Source organism: Cololabis saira, chromosome 15 (assembly GCF_033807715.1).
Source record: "Cololabis saira isolate AMF1-May2022 chromosome 15, fColSai1.1, whole genome shotgun sequence".
NCBI classification, from domain to species: domain Eukaryota; kingdom Metazoa; phylum Chordata; class Actinopteri; order Beloniformes; family Belonidae; genus Cololabis; species Cololabis saira.
The window spans coordinates 34,727,237-34,750,932 of NC_084601.1; the positions used below are offsets into that span (position 1 = coordinate 34,727,237).

General features: G+C 40.0%; 1 protein-coding gene across 1 annotated transcript in view; it reads right to left on the reverse strand.

Annotated features, from left to right (window-relative positions):
• The window catches only part of LOC133460708 (collagen alpha-1(XIV) chain-like), a 205,547-nt gene that overhangs the window by 30,585 nt on the left and 151,266 nt on the right, over positions 1-23,696 (reverse strand). Inside the window, 8 exon segments of the mRNA XM_061741443.1 lie at positions 2,159-2,268; positions 4,799-4,941; positions 5,037-5,175; positions 7,716-7,746; positions 7,749-7,756; positions 7,875-8,039; positions 9,268-9,411; positions 17,820-17,943. Of these exon segments, the coding sequence (XP_061597427.1) occupies positions 2,159-2,268; positions 4,799-4,941; positions 5,037-5,175; positions 7,716-7,746; positions 7,749-7,756; positions 7,875-8,039; positions 9,268-9,411; positions 17,820-17,943 (864 nt within the window).

Consider the following 23,696-nt stretch of genomic DNA (forward strand, 5'->3'; position numbering starts at 1 on the left):
TTAAAAAATGTTGGTCTCATATTAAGAGACATTTTTCAGAAATATTTGTATGTCCTTTTATGTCCTTTTGTGCGTATTTTATACATTGGTGACATTGGAGAAAAACAAAATCATATATATATATGTATATGTATGTATACAGAGTAAACCAAAGAGAAATGTATCAAAAAAACATAATTAATGTTCATTTTTTAAAATTAAAGACTATTTTGGTGCTAGTACGTACGGGTCGGGGGGGCGTGGCTGGTCACACACAGACACATGTAGGGGGGGGTCCAAGGAAAAAAGGTTGGGAACCAATGCACTAAGGGTCACAAAGACACTGCTGTGAAGGGTAAACTGTGGCAGAACAGCTCCCTCTGCCTGCGTGTGGCTGTAACCTCTTAAAGAGATCTTATTTATACCAGTGTAAACATCCAAACATATTAAACCCTTAAAATTAAAATTTTTCTTTAATCAATTAAAACAGATGGGAGATGGAATGTTTGAGTCTATGTGTGCCATTGTCTGTGCTGTTTTTATTTTATTTTTAGTTACAGTCGTAACAGAGAGCACATTTATGTCTCCCCAACCTGCACTGAATCCAGAACTATCCTACTTTCTGCCATAACTTTTGAATGGTTTGATATAGAGAGTCGTGGCTGGTTTCATCCGCTAAATGTCCAGGCCTGAAGAATCTACACTACACTGCAGTACGCCTGAACGTGCACAAGGGTGTGAGGGCCGGTTCATCGCTGCTTGCAGCTTTAATTTTTAGTTACAGTCGTAACAGAGAGCACATTTATGGCTCCCCAACTTGCACTGAATCCTGAACTAGGACACGAGTCAGGGAGCATGTGGTGCGGAACTAAACGACCCCTGTAAGTGGCACATTTTATAATATCAGACGCAGCTCTAACTGTCATGGAGGGCCAAGAGCTTGGAGTTGATCCGGATGGGATGCTGCCTGGTACTGATGCTGAACAAGCTCCCCAGACCATCAGGCCTCCCTTGTATGAATCCAACACACCACAAGCTGCTGCGTCATGTGCACATTCACAGCTTGCTGTGCACAGAGGACTTTTTAAAAGTGATTCACTTGTTGTGTTTACTTCCTGACAGCCATAATTACAAGTTGTGGCGAAAGTTGGCATGGAAATGACTGCTTTTTGCTTGACAGAAGATTGAAGGCTCTGTTTTACTCTCTTCCAGGCATATAATTTCTCTTCTTTTGTAAATGCTTGAAACAGAGGAAACAAATGTGGCAGTCTATTTTTAGGTGTGACTTCATTTTGGAGAGGAGAAATCACACTTTCATTCAGCATCACTCAGAAATGAGACTACATGTATTTTCCTGACAGGAAGCGGCATGAGGACACATGAAGTCAGCTGTACGTGAGTCATGTCATAAAACACCGGGCTGAATCGAAGAGACGGCCGATACAAGCAATATTATTGTTGTTTGAGCTGGTTATTGCATTACGAACTGCTGGGAGATAGAAACAAACCTCAAAACTCACATGACATAACCCCCCCTTTCCACAGTAAAACATCTTTTAGGTAACGTTTGAGTATTAGTGAAATCATAGCGTTTATGTTAAGCAGAGGTGTTAAATTCGGGACAGATTTTATGATCAGTTTGCTCCGGATAAGAATGATACTGTATGTTTGATGCTGATGTTGTTTTAGCTGTGAATTAGTGACTTCTCACCCAGTTATGATATAAAAATATTCAGCAGTGGGATGAAAACCTTTGCGATTCACATAACAATGTATGGTATTTGAAATTAAATTTAACAGAAATGAGTACAGTATGTGATTATACTATACTTTGAAAAACATCATTGATGTTCAACTCTTTAGGTTTGCAAGATGATTAAGATTCACATTAAACATTGACCTATATCTTAAAAATAATCAAGAATTCTTAAGTAAATTCTTTCATCCAAAATATGACCATGGAAAACTATTTTTTTTAATGAAGCAATCCGTTGTCAAGCAAGAAGAAATAAGTGACTAATGATCTGATCAGCCGGGGGTTCCTCAGCACTTAAACACAGAAAATAACCCACTATGAAGGGGAACAGGTTCAGGCTTGGGGCGTTGGTCAACTATGCCTCTCAGGTTTGGAGGGGGGGGGTGCAAGAGAGAGAGAAGGGAGGGATGGGAAGATTCTGACCTTATGGAAGCTCCCAAAGAAGAGCTTTTTGATCTCTGGCCCTTCGAAGGTGACCGTCTGGAAATCTCCTCTGTAGTCGTTGTTGAAGAAAGTCAGAGTTTTTCCTCCATCTAAAAAAACGACAAAAAACCCAAACGACTGTACAATAGAATACAGAAACTTAAATCTTCAATAGTGACTGCAGATGATTCAATATTTGATAAGCTATCCATCCTCAGTGTACAAGAGAAGTGTAGCATATTAAGTTTGCTTGCATCAGACCTTCACAACTTTTCACAGGATTTAGAAAAAAAACCCACTTTTCGAGAGATTTAAGTTCTTCAAACTGTTCGGCTTTTGCCCTTTTACAAATGAGTTGTGTGTCTCCCTCAGTCTGTTGAAGTAAACGGCACACATGATCTGCTTGCACCGTTCTGCTAACGATCGTCACATTTCCGTCAGACATGCGTGTGAAAGTTGTGGAGAAAATCACGGAGGGAACATAATGTTTGCTATTCGCAGGAGACTGGATCGTTAATGAAGTGAAAGATATCACCCTGATGGAGGCACACATTCCTCACCTCGTTCCATGTTGTCCTAACAAATGACGTGTAAAGTGCTAAATTTATCACTTTTCTACATGCCTAACCTGATTGGAGAGCCAGAGCAACGTCTGCGCAAGTTAAATTGCACCGCAGCAACAGCAAGTTAGTAATTACACAGCACTGCACTCAATAAATCAGTGATTTCCAATCAAACAGTAAAGTTTGGAAACATATTCTACAATAGTTTCACTCAAATACCATCCTCTTGCACTGGTAATGCTCATATTGCTTGTCTTGCTATGCTTGTCTTTTTGGGATTCCTACTCAAAGTTTTTCTGTTAAAACTATGACTTTTTTCAATAAGGTGATTTCTGCTACTTATTCTGGTATTTCTTTAGGTGTCATGAATTGCCAACAGAAAGTTGTGAACAGCTGATTGAGCTTTGCAAAAATGTAACAACCAGGACAAAACCCCAAATACAGATGAGGTGAGGATAAGAGGTTAAGAATGCAGTGCAGGAAAAAAAACAGGGCAAGGAGGAAGATGCTTTAACCATTTTTCCACCTTGTTTGAATGAAGTAAAATAGAAGGGCCCGTAGTCCTGACAGGAAGGGGCTGCAGCAGCAAGTACCAGACTCCAGCGTCTCTCTACATGGATTTCAAACAACTCGGCTAGAAAACAAAAACTTCAACAGATTGGAGATGATAGTTTTCAACTCTTTTTTTTTTATTTTTCAATTTGACTTTCTTCTACATGTTTCTAACTAGCACATCTCATCAAGACAGTTTCCGTAGCGTTCAATCCAAGTTGAAAGAAAGAAGCTGCAGCAGCTTAAACTCCATCATTCTATTGTCCCCCATAAACTTGACTCTACTGTCAATGAGACGGCAGAAGCTCAGATTTGTGCTGTGATGAAAGTGATTAATTTACTTTTTTCACATCATATGGACAAAAAACTAACGTAACATGAGCTGGAAGCTCATCCAGACACGGCACAGGCCCATTCTGTTACACTCTCATCCACAACAGCTCACGTCTGAGAAGGTCTACAGATTATCGGCTGGATAATGGGTTTTAATATTTTAATCCTTAATCCTTACTGTCGTCTGATAAGGAACATGACTTCATAACTATTCCTGGAGTCTCATTTTCCTCAAGCAGACGAGGTTGTTTCACTGTCGGCTCTGAGTTGCCATGTAACCACAAGAATTTGTGCAGGTTGTCCTTCCAACCCCAATAAATGCATGTGAGGTGTATTTGTCCAAATGTTTAATCAAAACTTATTGGAAGGCCTTAATTCACCTGATGGGCAGATGTGTCAAGTAACAAAGTACAAATACTTCGTTACCTTACTTAAGTAGAAATTTTGGTTATCTATACTTCACTTGAGTAATTATTTTACAGACGAAACTTTTACTCCCTACATTTTCACGCAATTATCTGTACTTTTTACTCCTTACATTTTAAAAACAGCCTCGTTACTCTATTTCATTTTAGCCTTTAAAAAAAACTATCCAGTTAAATTGCTCCATCCGGATAGAGTGAATTTGGTTGTGGTTGTTTCAGATGTTCTTGTCCAGTTTTGTTCTTACATCCGTTCCCTCAGATTCCTGCAACTAAACTTGGATGTACATTCCAATAAAGGTTAGGATAAATGATAACATGCCTCTGAAGTTTGACTTTTTGCACCATTACAATACTTATAGGCACCTAGTCATCATATCTCCTGCTCTCTGAAACACATGTTAATACTCAATAGTACACATATATGGTTCTTTAATATATTTGCATTATACTAAGATGCATTTATTTTCAATGGCTTTTGTCCTTAATATCTTTTTTCCCCCTTACATTACTTTTACTTTTATACTTTAAGTAGTTTTGAAACCAGTACTTTTATACTTTTACTTGAGTAAAAAACTTGAGTTGATACTTCAACTTCTACAGGAGTATTTTTAAACTCTAGTATCTATACTTCTACCTGAGTAATGAATGTGAATACTTTTGACACACCTGCTGATGGGGAATGGATGCACTGGACACAGTTAAAAGCATTACTGCAGTTATTATTCAGAGACTAGTGATTGGTGGTATGATGTTGATTCTCCACTTACTGTCCAGGATGACGCCGACCAGGGGCTCGTTGTTCTTGTTGAGGATCTCCCAGAGGGCGAAGGGCTCCTCGGGGGTGTCGGCCAGCAGTCTGAACAGCAGGGTGATGGTGTAGTCAGAAGGAAGCCCCTCTGGATGGATGAACCTGTGAGTCAGAGTGCAAACGCCAGAACCGGGTGGGTGGTGTGAAATGTCCTCGGTGATAATGTGTGTTTTGGGGATAGACGAGCTCTACTATACTTGGTTGGCTGTGCCAGCAGGGCGTTGCTGTGGAGGTGGAAGCAGGGGAAAGCATTGAAGGTGCCCGGCACCATGGAAACACCAGAGATGCTGTTGAATCGATTCTCAACGAGACCAAACAGCTCCATCATACGGAAACCTGGAGACGGATGGCGAGAGTCATATTTCGTTAACATTGAATACAAATAAATAAGGGCCCGGGTAATGATCTATTAGTGGCAGCTGAAAAAAGAAAAGAAAACAACATTAACCTAAATGCAAGGATAACCTCACATAAAATGATTAACTTAAAGGGGACCTATTATGGCATCTAATGCCTATTTTAAACAGGCCTTGAATGTCTTAAAAACAAGCTTTTGATTGTTTTTGCTAAATAAATTAGAAATTCAGCCTCTAAACCATGTCTTTATCATCCCGTTCTCTAACCTCATTCTCTATGCAGGATTCTGAGTGGGCGGGGCTATGATAATTAAGGCTCTGTTCTGATTGGCTGCCTGAATGACGCGATACACCGCTACGGAAAAATGGTGGAAGCTCCGGCTGGTGGAGTTATTTACACCGTGTCCTAACTGCATGCGATCCGAGCAAGCGTCAGCGACAAAATCAATTCCATTGCTTTATTTTCTATTGGACTGTCCTAACTGGCCGCAGCGCTGCGCAGCACAACGCGGGGCGCCGTTTTGAGCTGAACATTTGTCGGACGCCCTGCTTCTATTTTTTCTCCTGCCGCTCGCGTTGAAAGCCGGTTGAAAACGCTGTAGGAAACGGTCATGGATGAGGAACGGCTGATCCAGTTAGTGGAAATGAGAAGTTATCTCTATGATTCCTCCTCATTTCACTACAAAAACTTCAATAAAGTGGCAGCTGCTGGAGGGAGATGGACAGAGAGTGTCTGATGTCACGCAGTGCTACGCGATAGTTGGATGCTCGCATGCAGTTAGGACACGGTGTTTAGTTGTGGCCGTGGTTTGCATTTTGGTTACGTAACGACGGGAGCAGAATTTGAACGGCTCGTAGATCCACATCACACTGGATGGCTCATCCGGGCGGCTGTACAGACACTGCAGAATTTAGTTGCTTTCCTCCTTCTCTGAGTTGGCAGGCTGAGGAGAGACCACTTTATATATGTTAAAGCAAGAAAAAAACAGTTTTTCATAATAGGTCCCCTTTAAATGAAAATCTGTTGACGTATTATTAGAACACTTTTCCATGTAAGTTGATAAGAGTGTGATGGCTCCTCAGCAAGCACGGTGATAACTACAGAATTACAGATGGGACGTGTAAAGGCAAGCTGAGACACTGTTTTTCTCAACAATGCCAGCGTTTTGCTGCTGATTCTGCAACGCCGCATACTGTGTGAACAGACACTCATGTGGCATTGAGCTGCGTAAATTAAGGAGGGGAAACAGCAATGGTTCAACAAGGACGTCTTGTTTTTTGTGTCATGTGATGCAACTGCTGGGTAATTCTGATAGTTTGATCATTTTATCCAGGCGTTCATGTTTGACACTGTTGTTATTTTAGCTGTTTTATTTCTATTAGCTGATCTGGACAAATAAAGCCTCCCTTTGCCCCGAAGCTGAGCCCATACACTCATCCATCCATTATCTATACCTGGAGGTAAAGATAATGGATGGGTGACCAGTTGCACCCTGGACAGGCTGTTAGTCCATCACAGCCATCTGAACCAATGTCAGTTCATTTTAAACAACAATATTTGTGACACTACTTAAATCAATAAAGTAATAATAAAATAAATACTCAAAATCTTCTGAATAAAATAAAAAAAACTCAGATTTACTGTTACTCCAATGAACCTGAACCTGCAACTAACCAATAATTACAACATAAACCATTTCATAATAAAAAACACGCACGCACGCACGCACGCACGCACGCACGCACGCACGCACGCACGCACGCACGCACGCACGCACGCACGCACGCACGCACGCACGCACGCACGCACGCACGCACGCACGCACGCACGCACGCACGCACGCACGCACGCACGCACGCACGCACGCACGCACGCACGCACGCACGCACGCACGCACGCACGCACGCACGCACGCACGCACGCACGCACGCACGCACGCACGCACGCACACACACACACACACACACACACACACACACACACACACACACACACTCACACACACACACACACACACACACACACACACACACACACACACACACACACACACACACACACACACACACACACACACACACACACACACACACACACACACACACACAAAATAGGGTTTTGCTGTGCATAAAAAAGGTTAATAGCTGTTCTTACTTTGCATTCCTGTAAAATAATAGTTAAGTTTTGAATTCAGCATATACTGGACCTGGAAACCAGCTCATGACTTATTTTCGGGAAACAGATGTTGAAGAAAAAATAAGTGTTTGAAAGAGCTATTTTTTTTTTCTAATTTACTTCTTTATCAAAGTGTCACCAACACTGTATAACAATGCAAATGCTGCAGAAATCCTTCTATTTAAAAGCATCAGTGATGATTATATATAATCCTGCAATTATTTACTCCTTTGCTGCTAATGTTTTGCACAGGCTCATAATATTTGAGACAGCTATAGATGTACTGCTCATTTCATTTTCCAGGATTTCTTTGGTGCATTTAGACAACTTGGGTTGACATTTACCTGGAGTTGTGCTGCCACTCATCGGTATAGACGCGGACAAGCTGGTAAAGACAAAAACATGTTTCAATCCCGCAAAAAAAAAAAGGGTATGTGACATGATGAATGTAACATTGAAGTTGTTTTGTGAAGCAGTTGAAACTGGGTTGAAGTGTGACTCACTGGCAGTAGCCGCCTCGCACACAAACGTCACCAGCTTCTCTTCAATCTTCTGGAAGGCGTCGAGGTCGTCCACGAAGAAGACGTGTCTGTCGCTGGGTTTGCTGGCGATGCTCACCAGCTCCCCGTAGTCGGCATCCGCGAAGCCGATGGCAAACACGATGTAACCTTTACGTGAGGTGAGAACACGTGAGGGGAAAAAATACATACAACAAACCTGAGGATTTTCAACGGTTCATGCTACTAGTAGTGTTGTTTTCATCAGCCTGTTTCAATTTGAGTTTTAGTCTAGTCTTTGGGTCAAGCTATCATTTTATTTTTTATTAGTTTTAGTCACGGTCATGCTCCTTTTAGTCGTGTCAAGTTTAAGTCGACTAAAACTCTGAGCATTTTAGTCTTATTTTAGTCAGAATTGTCCAGGACCATTTTAGTCTCGTTTTAGTCAAAGATTGTATTTAGCCAAACCCATTTTACAATTCAAACAAGGTTGTCTTATTATTATATTATTGTTAACTTATAGACTCAAGAATACAGTCATTCTAGATACAGAAGACTCTAATTTGAGTTTACAACATATTTATTTTTTCGCATTTCTCCCCATCTTTTTCTTTTTCGACGACACATTGGGTTTTCTTTTCCACGTCTATGTAGGAAAGTGTATCCAAAGATGGTTCTTCTTCTTCTTCTCCCCCCCAGAGCAGATCCCTGCGTTTCTCTATGGAACTTTGTTTTTAATTGACGTAAACCTAGAGCTCTGCGTTAACGGCATCAGCCTCTAACTCTGCAGCTGCATCTTCTGGATCTGATTCCCCGCTGCAGCGACTGGGATTGAGGACTAACGTCACCCAGCAGAACTAAACCAGAGAAACTACTGAAAACATGGAGATTAAACCAGAGAAACTACTGAAAACATGGACATTAAGGATCTTTGTTTGAACATTTCGTCTTGTCTCTTTTTGGTCAACGAAAAATGAAGACACAGAGTTTTTATTTATAATCTACATTTCAGTCTTGTTTTTATTCGTCTATGATATTGAATTATACACTTAATTATCGTTATCGTCACATGACCAGCATTTTCGTTGCGTCTCGTCTCGTTTTCCTCAGGTGATAAGGGTTCGTTGACGACGATATTTAGTCATAATTTTCATTGACGAAAGCAACTTTAGCTACAGGTGAAGGTTGCATTTCATAGTATTGTAACCTTAAGGCCCATCTATCCTGTATGCTCACTAAATATTTAATACTTTTTACAATTACATAATATACGGTAAATCTAACCTTTTGCAATTCCGCGCTTCCTTCTGTTAGTGCTAGATGTGTCATATTTGTAATAAAATAAGTTTAGTGAAAGTCTTGTGTAAAACTACAGAGCTCCAAACGTCGCACTCCTGACCTTCCATCTGCATTTCCTTGGAGACTTTGTTGACGTCGTCCTGGGACCGGCCGTCCGTGAGGACCACCAGCACGTTGGGGATGCCCCTGCGCATCCCGCCCTCTTTGGTGAAGATGTTTTCCTTCACATGCTGGATGGCGCGACCTGAGCACACAGGAGGAACCGTCACTCAAACCCAACAACCACAGCACATAAGAGTGATCCTTTTGGAAGAAATGCTAAATCTTAATTAAAGTGAGAACTCTTGGAATGAAAATTTGAGAAAGTGCAGACAGTTTCAAGTTTACTGACAAACACAGGCAGATTAAGTGGTTAGGAGTTGCTCAGTGGTTTCAACTTTTACCATCTGCTGAGGTTTCCTAAGTCAAGAATAGAGCTGCATGTGGGAAGTCAAAATGTTATTTTAGGCTCTGAGTTTGTTAGGTGCATCTCTTGCAGAGAACTTTAAAATTATTTAGAAATTAGAAAGCAATAATAATCTGCATTAGAAATGTAAAAAGATCTCATAGGTGTCATAATGAGATTCGGTCTTGTAAGAAAAGATTGCAAATCAAAGATGAAAAACTAAACAAATTGCTGCCTCATTTCTTTTTATTTCGGTTCCATTTTTGATCTCGCCACATGCCAGAGTTGTTCTGAGGCTTTAAGTCTTTTTTTGGTGCTGGCCGAATCGCCCTGCCTGTCATTTTGGTGGAATTAATCTTCGTAGTTGGCAGAACTGTAAGTTTCTGGTGCTGCTGGTTTCCCTTTTCTGCATGAGTTCACTTAAAGAATGAAGACGTTACGATGAACTCGACTGCAGGTTTCCAGCAGATGATCTGACTTCAAATGCCTACATTCAGTGTTGTGACAGGGCGTGATCTTTTGAACCCTTGCGAGGTGTTGAGGGTGAGGCGAGGCCTCTGAGGAGCTGAGGGCCTTCGCTCTGGCCTGGATCATTTTGACCCGAGCCTTGAGCCTTGCAAGGGTTAAATGCATGAGACATGCATGTAAAAGAACAGAAAGCTGCATCAGTGGCAGATCCACAGACGCCATAATAAATGGTGTTGACAGGGACGGCGTTTAGCAACAATCCATCTGGATTGTGCTGGTCTTTGCTTCCCAGGCAGTGAGGACTTGTGTGCAGGAACCAGTTCAAATCACAGGAAACGTTACCCAACATTTCAAATTTACTCAAAAAGAAACACCCTTTCATAGAAATTTGGTGGAATCTGAACACTAATGGAGCTTGAATATGTTTAATAAAATTCAGAGAGATGCTTCACAAGTCTTTATACTTTGAGAGCCGAAAACAAAATGTATCTAAGACTGGTTTTACAAATCAAGTCCTTTACGTCACTCATCAAACTGAAGTGTTAGTCATTTGTTTTCTGTCTTATATCGCTGTCATTTTGAGCAGTTATCTCTGACATAAATCTTTGTGTCCATTTAATATTCTGCTTAATGCACTTGGTCAAAAGTTGATACTTTTGCTGTTAATAAAGAAGATTCGACTTCCGGTATGGCGGTGAGCTGAGTGGACGCGTGCTGACCTGCTCTGCTACCCTGTTGGCTAAATCCTTCTTAAATATTGCATTTGAATTATCGAAATACCTTCATTTCGATAAATAAAGTTACGGTAATGCCGGCGTCACAGAAAAAAATCAGTCAAGGGCGAAGCCAAACTCTTCAGGCTAAATTGTCGGACTTTAAGGCGTCGAGTTCTAGCAATAAAGCCTCATCTAGCAACAAAACCATGGACTCCCCAGCAGGTGCTGGCCCGACTCCGAGGGAAGAACCAACGGATGGAGGCAGCCATGAGACGGCGGGCGAGGCCGGTCCCATGTCGGCTGCCATTCTGACTGCTATCAAAGACATGAAAACTGAGTTTTCCACCAGGTTTGATGGTGTTTTGTCCGCTATTGAAAGCGTCAGGAAAGACGTCACTGACTGTACGGAGCGGGTCACGGAGGCAGAAACGAGGATTTCAACAACTGAAGATAATGTTGCCTCGCTCCAAACAAAAGTAAAAGTCCTAGAAAACAAAAATAAAGACTTGGAAGAAAAACTACTGGACCTGGAGATGAGATCAAGGCGCTCCAATTTGAGGCTGGTCAATTTACCGGAGGGAGCGGAGGGGGAGGACGCGTGCGCCTTCTTGGAGAATTGGCTGCCGGACGCGCTGGAGCTCCCGCTGGGGCGCACCAAGCTGACGGTGGAGAGAGCGCACAGGATCGGACCGAGCGCACGCAACAATCCTTCACCCCGCACGCTGATTATGAAGTTTTTGGACTTCAGGGATAAAGAACTGGTGACAAGAGCAGCCAGAACAAAAAGAGAAGTGCGATACAAGAACCAGACAGTGCGGTTTTACCAGGATGTGGCGGCAGGTGTTCACAAGAAGCAGAAGGAGTTTGACGAGGCGAGACGGCAGCTCCGCGCAATGGGACTGCGTTACGGCATCATCCCCCCCGCCCGACTGATTGTGACTTATAAGGAACGGTCCCACATCTTTAACAACCACGTTGAAGCGGAAGACTTCATCAAACGGATCAGGTCAGAAGTGAGACCAGGCTGAATTATTAAGAAAAGACCTGTCTCACGCTTTACTAAGTAGAAGGTAACAGCTGATGAGAAGAAAATAATGCGCAAGATTGAGGCGAGCTTGCAATAAGTTTAATGTTAAATATATACTTCTGTTATATGATGTTTATTAGCCTAAAGTATGCTTAAGGATAATACTCAGGGCTTATAATTATGACGTAACTGTTAGTGCTATAGTTTTGCTTCTTTTTTTCCTTCTCTCTTTATAAGCAACAGTTGAGAGGCAGAATGCATCTTTGGCAACTGTCATCTTGTTAACTTTAATATAACTGATGGGGTTAAATTAACCCACTTGTTCATATCTGTTCAGACTCTCCTTAGTGAGTCCAGAGAGTGAAATTTGACTTAATAAATAATAATAAAAGGAGGATGTCTATGAAAGAAAATGTTTAAAGTTTTATGGTAGCATAAGAGTGTCCGGTTAATGTAATATCACTTGTTTTTTTTAGCTCAGTAATACTGTCTTACCCTTGTGGTGGAACAGTTTTAAGCTATCTGGAAGCTTAAGAATTTAGGGGGAAGATATTCAGGCTAAGTTGCCTGGATATGGGTGAGGGTTTGGGTTCAGTCTTTGTTTGTAGTATTATTTATGTTGGTCTTTTGGTTTTTTCTTTTTTTTCTTTTTACAAACCTCTTAAAATGTTTGGGGAGTACTACTATACAATCTACACAAATGTCTAGTGAGATAAAAATTAAAATCACATCATGGAACTGCAGGGGGTTGAGAAAACTTAAGAAAGTCAAACAAGTCATGAACAGAATAAAATCAATGCAGTCTAATATTGTGCTTCTTCAAGAAACACACTTGATGGACAATGATGATCTGAAAGTTAGGAGGAGGTGGAAAGGCAAGGTCTTTTCGGCATTGTTTAACTCTCAAGCAAGAGGTGTCACTACGTTAGTGCATGATTCCATACCATTTCAAGTAAATAAGGTTATCAAGGACAAATTGGGACGTTACCTTATCTTACAAGGTAACTTACTAAAAGAGCAGATTGTCTTGGCGAACATCTATGCACCGAATACAGATGACCCTGATTTTTTTCACAATGTATTCCTCATTTTGTCTACTCTTCCGGGTAAAATTGTGGTGGCAGGCGATTTTAACTGTGTGTTAGATCCAGCGAAGGATAGGAGCTCTGGAACTATAGAGTCTCACACTCGTAGTAGGGCAAGTATACAACACTTCATGAAAGAATTAAACTTGATAGATATCTGGAGGGAAGAAAACCCTGACGATTTAAAATTTTCGTGTTACTCAGGTGTACACAAGTCCTATTCAAGAATTGACTTCTTTTTGATATCTGCAGAGCTAAGGCACAAAGTGAAGGGATGCTCCTATGATGCTATCCTAATTTCAGATCATGCTCCTAACTCATTGGTATATCAGGACTCAAAGCTGGTTAAAGATGCTAGGGTTTGGCGTTGCAAACAAAAATGGTTGGCCGACCCCGGCTTTGTGTCTTTTCTGGATGAACAAATCGGTTTCTATTTTGAAACTAATACGACAGAAACTTCAGCAAGTACGAGATGGGAGGCCTTTAAGGCTTTTATTAGAGGCCAGATAATCAGCATTACAAGTTCTAAAGCAAAATTAACTTTTCAAAAGGCGAAAAACTTAGAGACAAAAATAAAAAGAATAGAAAATGAGTATTTTCGAACAAAGTCATCAGAATCTCATCAAGAACTACTGCTGCTTAGAGCACAATACAATGAATTATCCGCAGCAAAAGCGATGGCCAGTTTGTTGCGACTTAAGCAGTCATTCTATGATCAGGGGGAAAAACCTGGGAAAGTCCTTGCATGGTGTCTTAAGCAGCTACAGAGCGAAAGGGCTATCACCTCACTGCAGAGTGGTCAAGGAGAAACCATTGTAGATCCAACAGAAATAAATGAATCTTTTCGGGAATTTTATGAAGGTCTTTATAGTTCAGAAATAATGAATGAAGATCCAGAACTAAATGTGTTTTTAGATAGTATAAATATACCCAGTATGCCAGAAATATTTAGAACAAATTTGGATAAAGATATTACACTAGAGGAATTATCAGCTGCAATTGATAGCATTAAAGCAGGGAAAACTCCCGGACCCGATGGTCTCCCAATTGAAATTTATAAAAAATTTAAGAATAAATTGCTGACTCCAATTTTAGAAATGTTTACAGAGTCCTTTCAAAATGGCACTTTGCCAACATCTCTAAGAGGAGCATTAATTACTCTGCTCCCGAAGGCTGGTAAACCAAAAAATAAATGTGAAAACTGGAGACCTATCAGTCTGCTAAATGCAGATTTGAAAATACTTTGTAAAATTTTAGCGAAAAGAATCGAAGGAATAATAACTAAGATAATTGGGAGGGATCAGAACGGGTTCATTCGTGGCAGACATGGCTTCCATAATGTCAGAAGGATTTTGAATATTCTTTACCATCAAAAGGGGGCGCCAGACACCGCTTTACTGTCCCTCGATGCTCAAAAAGCGTTTGACAGAGTGGAATGGTCTTATTTGTTCGAGATTCTGGCACGCTTTGGGTTGGGAGAGAATTTTTGTAATTGGATTAAATTACTCTATACGGAGCCATATGCTCAGATTTTGACTAACAGTAATATCTCCAAAACTATAAAAATAAATCGCGGGTGTAGACAAGGGGACCCTTTGTCCCCATTGTTGTTCATTATGGCAATCGAGCCTTTGGCAATTGCAGTGAGGGCACATGATAGCATCTCCGGAATAGCCATAGGACAGACAGAGCACCATTTAGCTCTATATGCTGACGACGTAATTGTTTTTCTCAAAAACACCAACAAATCCATTCCAGCCTTGCTAGACTTGATTAGGGAGTTTGGTAAAATTTCAGGTTATAAAATTAATAAATCTAAAACATCAATTATGTTATTAAATAATATAGACAGGGAAAATCCAACAAATGTAGTTTCACAATTTAAAGTCGTCAATTGCTTTTCTTATTTAGGCATTCAAATTGTCCCATTGCTTAACAATATTATAGAAACTAACTATAGACCAGTTATGCAAGATATCTCAAATTCTTTAGATAGATGGGCTGCTTTACCAATGTCGTTAATAGGGAAAATAAATACTCTCAAAATGAATGTACTTCCCAAACTGTTGTATTTGTTTCAAAATTTACCACTCCCACCACCAAGCAATTTATTTTCTCAGCTGAAGACACTTTTCATTAAGTTTCTATGGAACAATAGACGCCCCAGACTGCGCCTATCATTGTTGTACTTGCCTTATGATAGAGGAGGGCTTAAATGCCCAAATCCACGCTGGTACTACTGGGCAGCGCAACTGAGAACACTGATGTTCTACTACTCTGAGGAAAATGTGCCACTGTGGAGAGAAATGGAAGGTGACTCATTGAAGCTGCCTCTGCCCATTCACCTGTATTCAGCGAAGTTTGAGAAACTTAAAAAATCCACCAAAAATCCTATGGCTAAAAATATGATTAGTGTGTGGCAACAAGCTAAGAAATATTTCGAAATAGTTGACTCACTCTCACTATTTAGTCCGATATGGGGAAATTATCTCTTTCCCCCAGGAAGAGATGGGGGGGGGGTTAAAATTTGGGCTGAACATGGGTTACAAAAAATAGGAGATCTTTATAGCCCTGATGATAAACATCTGTTGTCCTTTGATGACATTGTTATCAAGCATGGCATAGCTCGCAGCCAGTTCTTTAAATTTTTACAACTGAGAGATTTTATTAGAACTCAACAAAATCAGTCCTTGTCCATTCCTAAGTTATCATCACTTGAAGAAATAATGGTAAAAGACTGCCAGGGAAGGGGCTTGATTTCCAAAATATATAACCAATTGGTTAGTGAATCTTCAGAATCCTCGGTAAATCAGCTTGAGTCCTGGAGAGAGGACCTACAGGAGAATATCTCCATGGAGGAATGGGAGAGGGCTTGTACCAAAGCACAATTACAGACAGTGAACACTCGTCTAAGATTGCTGCAGTACAACTGGTTAATGCGTACTTATTTGACTCCAGTTAAGCTTAACAAATTCAATGGTGCTATACCGGATGTTTGTATAAAATGTGACAAAGAAAAGGGCACGATCTTCCATTGTTTGTGGCAGTGTTCTCAAATAAAGAAATTCTGGGAAGAAGTGAAACGGTGTATTGAGGAAATATTAGAGATACGTTTGCATTTAGAGCCAAAATTATTCCTATTGGGTATTTACCCAGCTAATTGTAACATGAGAAAGAAACACCAACTATTTTTAAATATAGGCTTGCTGTTGGCCAAGAGAGTCATTGCATTGGCTTGGAAAGAGGTGGATAGACCAAGAATAGGTAAATGGCTTTCCGAACTAACTGCAACTCTGCCCTTAGAAAAAGATCACGTATACGATCAAGGGTAAGCAATCTGTCTTTAATGACATCTGGGGCCCATTTACAAACTTTCTTTCTAATAAAGACTTGTCTGGTTTGGTGGAAACACCTGGGGATGATCCATGAACAACCCTCTGCAGCTTCAAAAAGGTTTACTGTCTTGTGTTGAGTGATTGTTGTCAATTTATGTGCAGTGCAAACTTGTATGAGAAGTGTATGATTGGTTTTATTTCTACTCTCCCCATTTTCCTTTTATTTTTTTATTTTTTATTTTTTTAATCTTACTAACTACTTTATTGCTATAGATTTCACTTACTCAAGCAATGTATAATTATTTCATTACGTATTGAATTCCTGTCTTTCGTTAGGTATTCATATTTATTATTTGTATTATTTGTTGTTTTGTTGTCACGATTTGGTTGTGAATTGAGGGCATGGGTTCTGCACAGTTTGGGGCAGATGTTTTGAGTCCCATGGGTTATATAGTGTGTATGTACTTTTATGTTTTGAAATGAATAAATATATTGTTGGAAAAAAATAAAGAAGATTCAATGCGTCCATTTCACAACAACCTTTCATTTCCTCTCCCGGTTTATGGGAATGCTTGGTAACTGAGTTCTCATTGAAAGTGAATGAATGCTGAATTACTCCACTAAGTTGTACGTCCTGATAGAAACTGAGGATAACTGTTTTACAGTTTAACATTAGCCATGGGAGAATTACTCCCTGGAAATGATGCTTTTCCATATTTGTTCTGTGCTGCGTCAGACGGCTGCTTAATACCGTTCCCGCTGCTCCCCTCAGATATTCTCTTTTTATTCATCCACCTGTGAGCACTTATAACTAACATCGCAAGACCCAGCAGATTTCAAGCATAAATCAAGTCAAACAAAACTGTTGGCTTCTTGGACAAAATGGATGCAGAAGGACATGTTTAACTGCAAAAATTAATTTTGATTGTAGTACATCAACAACTATTGATAATATCATGAAGAGGATGCGAGTGAGTGTGTGTGTGTGCACATTTGTGCTGGTTTGTCAAACAGCTGTCTTCCAGACCATTCCTTCTGTGGACAGTTTTATTTCTATAGTCACAGATGTTTCTGTAGCTGATACTACACAGTTTTTCCCAGCAGTTTCTTTTTTTTTTTTATTGTATTTTTATATTTTCAGCCACAAAAAGAGGGGTATACCTTAGATACATAGAACACAAACCCCCACAACTCAATTTCCAAAAATAAAAAAAATAAAAAAAGTCAAAGCCCAGATAGTACTACCCTATCTGTTCTATCAATGACTCTGAAATAATAATTAAATAGTTAAATAATATTCTACCTACTTCTTGATGAAGGGGACTTATCCAAAAAAAAAAGAGTAGGAAACACTTAATGTCATTACTTTCTTATCCTAAGTTGGGGCTGGTCCGTTAAAGAACAAAAATGATATCCAAATATATACCCTCAAAACACAACGAAAACAAAAAACACCCAAAAAAAACCTAACAAAACAAAACAGACATAAACGGTGGGAAAACCCCACTTAAAACAAACACGACAACAAAACAATACAAACCATTACACTCAGGTCCCAGCAGTTTCAGGTACTCACCTGTCTTGGTGTTTCCTCCCTTGTACGAGATCCCGTTGATGGCATCCAGCAGACGCTCCTTGTTGCTGTACGAGTTCAGCTTGAACTCGGTGCGGGCGTCGTCACTGAACTGAGCAATGGCTACCTGTCAGGAAGAAAAAATGCAAAAGGAAAGGGAAGGAATAATTCATTAAAATGGTGAGGCAACATGGACTCAGCTGGAGGTGTGGATGGGTTACACGAAAGCTTTGGAGCTGTGTACTTCTGTTGCATCCCTAAAAATGGAAAGCATCAGGCCGCAGGCCGTCACATACAGCAGTTAGTTGAGAACGTTTCGAAGAGAAATGAGCAAAGAAGAACAATGTTATTGAGGGGGACATAGCATTTAAGATGTTTGAAGAAGGTTAAGGTTACAGAAAAGATGAGATAGAAGTAGTCAAATACTAAAACATCTGCAGGTGTATTGAGAACAACCATGAATGCAACCATGCTTGGCTATTGGAAGAACAACACTGTTGCCACAACCGTGCCTAAAACATGTATATTTGTTTAATGTCAGCTAATTGTTGGGGTACCATCTGCAACTTCTACTGAGTACATACATAAACATCACTGCTCTATTATCATTACTACAACTCCCTCTTCCTCCATTAATATTTTCGCTATTTTTTATATCTTCATTGACTTTTTAAGTATTAGGGCTATGTGCAAGGCAAGACGCACTTTATATTCCTAAAATGGGTACTCCCAGTACCATAAAACTGTCATTGCTGGTATTTAATTAATGTAATATGTACTGAGTATTGTGCATTTAAAATAGCACTTTATATTTACTGTGCAATCGGGCAATCTGCAATATAATTACGCACCTAACACTTTAACACTTCAGCACTCTGCACTTTAATCAGCCCTTTGATACCTAATTTTAGCATTTAATATTACTGAAATTCGTATGGTCCCCTGATGTTTCATGATCCACTATACTTTATACATATATATATATATATATATATATATATATATATATATATATATATATATATATATATATATATATATATATACTTTTTAAGGACACGCTTTCTCTCTTGTAATTGCTCCTCCTGCCTACTGGCCATGGAAGCTAACTGTTCTACTTGTCGTTTTATTGATTTTATTATTTTATGTTGTTGACATTAACCTGCCGAAGGGACTAAAGATGAAAATTAGCTGTTGGCTATAATCTTGCATATTTACATGTATATGTTCATTAATATGTATTGTCCCTGTTATAAATGAAATAAACTTAAACTTAAACTGAATATGACAAGTTAAAGAAACACAGAAATAAGAGGCACACATGATCATTAAAAATAAATAAATAATCAAGGGCAGATGTCAATAAATAATAATAAAAAGTATAGCACAACCCATAGTATTGCACTCTGTATAAACCTGTTTGCATGTTTGCTTAGTGTCCTTATGGCCGAGGGAAAGAAACTGCTTCGTTCTTCCCTTGCCTCTGTAACTGAGGATACTGTACTTCCTGCTCCAAAGAGGCATTGATAGCTGGCAATTATGTCCAGGGAGGAATGGGGATGGCCAATTGTCCTGTCTGGTGTCTTTATCACTCTCTGTAGTCTCGTCCTGTCAGCTTCTGTACGGCCTGCACACCACACAGTAATAACACACGATATGACGGTCGACTGTGGAGTGGTAAAAAGTCACCGCCAGCGTCTCCTCAGCTCTGCTGAACTTCATCCCAGTGGGCTGATTCATCGTCCCCAGTTATGAGACCTACAAGGTGGTGACAACTGCAAACTTTATCATAGCTTTGGTGGGGTGGGCTACGGTCCAGCCGTGTGTACAGGAGAGGGCTCAGTGCACTGCCAGAGCCGGATTAAATAAATGGACTACACTAGGCAGACTGTGATTTTTGGGCCCCCCTCCATCGATGTTATTTATGAATTGAAATCTTTACTAATAAAAGTTAATTCACATTTTACATAGCATAGTCATAGTCAAGTTGGTTCTTTGTATTCCAAAATAAGTCATGTGTTGTATATTAAACAGTCTATCAGACTATTTTTTGATTTGTATTATTTATACGTTATTATACTGCTCTATTAAATGCTATTAAATGATCCGTATCTTATCGATTGCGAGTATCATTGTTAAGGTATTAGTACCAGTAAATCACCAATAGGTGTCAGCATTGCTATGTAAACAGGGTAAAATAAGATAAATGTTTTAAGCTATTGCATTTTGCAGAAAATCTTAAAGGAGCATGAGGCTCCTTTTAAGAAATGAGACTCTCTAGCGCCACCCTTCGCCACGACGGCCGTCGGGGGTACTGCAGCCAACAGTGAAGCCGGCACGGGAGAACGGGGAGAACGCGCATGCAGCGTCATGTGACGTCACATCCGCAGGGCAGCGCGGGAAAAGCGGCCCCAGCCTTGCAGCACATTTTGCAGCACACAGCCTGTTCAAGGCAACGGACAGATATACTAGAAGGCTGATTCTTTTTGGTTTGGAACGCTTCATCTGACATTATTACTAGAAAAATTAAAACGTTTACAATTTTTCATAAATCCAGCCTCAAGCTCCTTTAATATGTGTGCAGACAAAAAAAAATTTTTTTTTTTTTTTTTTTTTTTGTCCCTCTGTCTGGGCCCCTCCCCTGTCAATCGGGCCCTAGGCACATGCCTAGTTTGCCTTTCCGGCTCTGTGCACTGCCCTGTGGGACGCCACATGACAGTCGAGGAACTGTGGGCACCGGTAGGTGGTTCGTGAGAAAGCTTTTCATCCAGGCAGGTATCCCGGTGGCAGTAGGGAGCTCCAGGGGATCCAGTTTGAATGATGGTATTGGAAGCCGAACTGGAGTGGATGAAGAGCATCTTCACAGAGTTACCTGGGTGTTTCTTCAAGTGATTTGTAGCAACAGGGAGCGCCGTGGAGATGGCAACATCAGTGGATCTTTGCTTTACAAACAAATGGATGGAAGTAAAACGTTGGGGGGGAAGGTGGTCGTTTAAGCAGATTACTTTAGTAATACTGTATTTGACCCGATCTTTGTACCGTATAAAAACGTAATTCTTGCCATTGTAAGAATGAGATGTACCTGCTGTATTCTACTGCCCTTACTTTTTAACAACTTGTGCTTTTTGTTATTTTACCTCTTTTCTTATCATTTTATTTCATTTTATCTTTTATTTACGGTTTAATTGTGTCTTGGCGCTTTTAATGTTGATGTAGAGAACTTTGAATTAGCTTGTGTTGAATTGTGCTATACAAATAAACTTGCCTTGGTCCTTAATGTGTTGCAGTATCGGTCTCTCAAATCATTTTCATTTATTACAAGAGTGAGAAAAAATGAATTAGATATTAGATTATGTTTTCTTCAACTTTGTCAAAACATAAAAGCTAATGTTCTTGCTAAGAGCAAATGCTGTTCTGATCAAGCTGGTGCGTGTAGAGACGACCACCGGGACCAAATTCTTTCCTGTTTTTCTCTCTCTACAAAGGTGGAAGAAAACAAATGCTGAAGGAGTTATTATGTTGCATTACATTAGCCAGTGGAACAGATGCTAGCTCAAAATTCCGTATTCACAATAACAACTTTTCCCATAGGCCCGGTTGTTTTGCTGCGTTTGCCCTCCAATCCCAGAAGAAGATAATATTGTTTGAAGAACTGTAATTTTTATTTCTTTCACCATCTGCCACAAGCTTCAACCCTGCAAGCAGCTTTAAAAAAACTTTTACTTTAAAATACTGTTTTCTGGCACTAAGACAAACTGAGCTTGAACGTAGTGTTGATGCTTGTGATCGGGTTTAGATTACGTATTGTACATCCCAGAAACATAAAGGAGAGTCTGTCTGAGGGCAGATTTTAATAATGCTGCAGTAGGAGAATGAGAATGTGCACAACAATCTGAACAGAGCTGAAGCGGGTTTTGCCGCCTGGGAATGCTGGGAAAGTGCAGACTGTATGTAAATTACTGCCAAAAATAAAGTTAAAAATACATGTGAAACAAAATAAAAGAGAAAGAGCACGGCTGTTAGAATAACATTGCCTGTGCTCTCACGCTGATTTGTGGCTTACAATATTTGAATACTCAGAAAAGTAAAATAAAAGTTCTCCACAAAGCCAAGGATAAACAGAAAACCACACAAAAATATTGACACAAACAAAACTAGTTTTCTTTCCTTTTCTTCTTAAATCACATGGCTATAGCAGCAAACTGCACAGGCCTGACATCCCCTCTGGTCTGAACTTTGTAGGAGCATCACAAGGTTTAAAATAGAGGACAAGTAAAGGCAATGGTTTTTTTTTCTCATGACATGTGGTCGGCTTCCCCCTCAGAAAAGCACTTTCATCTTATCACTTATTGATAGCTGAGCAATAGCAAGGTACCGCTAAAGGGAAGCCTTAGGGGTACCTGCATGATTTTTAGAAGTGGGAACAGTTACCAAGGAAACCGAAAAAAAATGGTGTTGAAACTTTCCAAAAAAAACATTTCACATTTTAACACTGAGCCATGATGTTATTCAAACTTTGTGCCGTTTTTGGCTCAGTGGGTCACCTTTGTGTCACTATGCAACAAGCTGAGAACGAGAAATGCGTTGAAACAGCATGTGGTGGCTCCTCATATTCTCTATTTGTATGCATTTATTTGTGTTTCCTGTATTATACATTCTGTGTCATCCATCCATTCATTCATCCATCCATCCATCCATCCATCCATCCATCCATTCATCCATCCATCCATCCATCCATCCATCCATCCATCCATCCATCCTTATTCCAATTGAAGGTCACAGGGATCTGCTGGAGTCTATCCCAGCTCTCTTTGAGCAAAAGTCAGGGGTACAACCTTGACAGGGCAGGGCCATAATCACTCACTCTCACTCCTACGGACAATTTAGAATCACCAATTAACCTAACGTATATGTTTTTAGACTGTAGGAGGAAGCCGGAGTACCGTATTCTCCACACTATAAGGCGCACCTTCAATGAATTACATATTTGAAAACTTGTTCCATGTATAAGGCACACCGCATTATAAGGCGCTACAGTAGAGGCTGGGGTTACGTTCTGCATCCATTAGACCAGTGGTTCTCAAATGGGGGTACGCGTACCCCTGGGGGTACGTGAAGGCACTCCAGGGGGTATGTGAGATTTTAAAATATACATATATTTAGAAAGTAGCATCAATGCAAAAATTATTTAAAAATAAATATTTCATAAATAATTGAGGAAAATATAAGTCTAAATTCATAAAATGAATTTTATCTTCAGGAGTAGGCTATTCAACTTATTATCCTAAAACCCCAGAGTATCCCCCACACCAGGATGGTTCCACCTAACCTGTCGAATGCCACCTGGCTTCACCTGTCAATCACTTGGACCAACGATGGAGTCGTGGTTTATTATGTTTAATAAATCAGTTACTGATGGCACAGTGCTCTGTTTTAGGTCTTTTTTTTTTACAACCAAAAGTGCTTTGCGCTGGTTTGGGGGTACTTGGCTGAAAAATATTTCACAGGGGGTACATCACTGAAAAAAGGTTGAGGACCACTGCATTAGACCAAGGGTCGGCAACCCACGGCTCCTGAGCCGGATGCGGCTCTTTCATCCTTATACTGCAGCTCCGAGTGGCTTGGGAAAATAAATAAAAAAAACAAAAAAAAACGAAGTATTTAATTGAAGTGTGTTTTATTTGTGTTAGTTCTTTAATATTTTAGTTCTAAATTGGAAGATTATTGTGATCTTGACATATTAGAATAAATATATTTTATTGTTTTTTGTCGCTCAAAATACATATATATGTCTATGGTTGCCAGACCTGTTGCGGCTCAATATTGATCCATATACAGTATAAGGCGCACCGGATTATAAGGGGGCATGGTCAGCTTTTG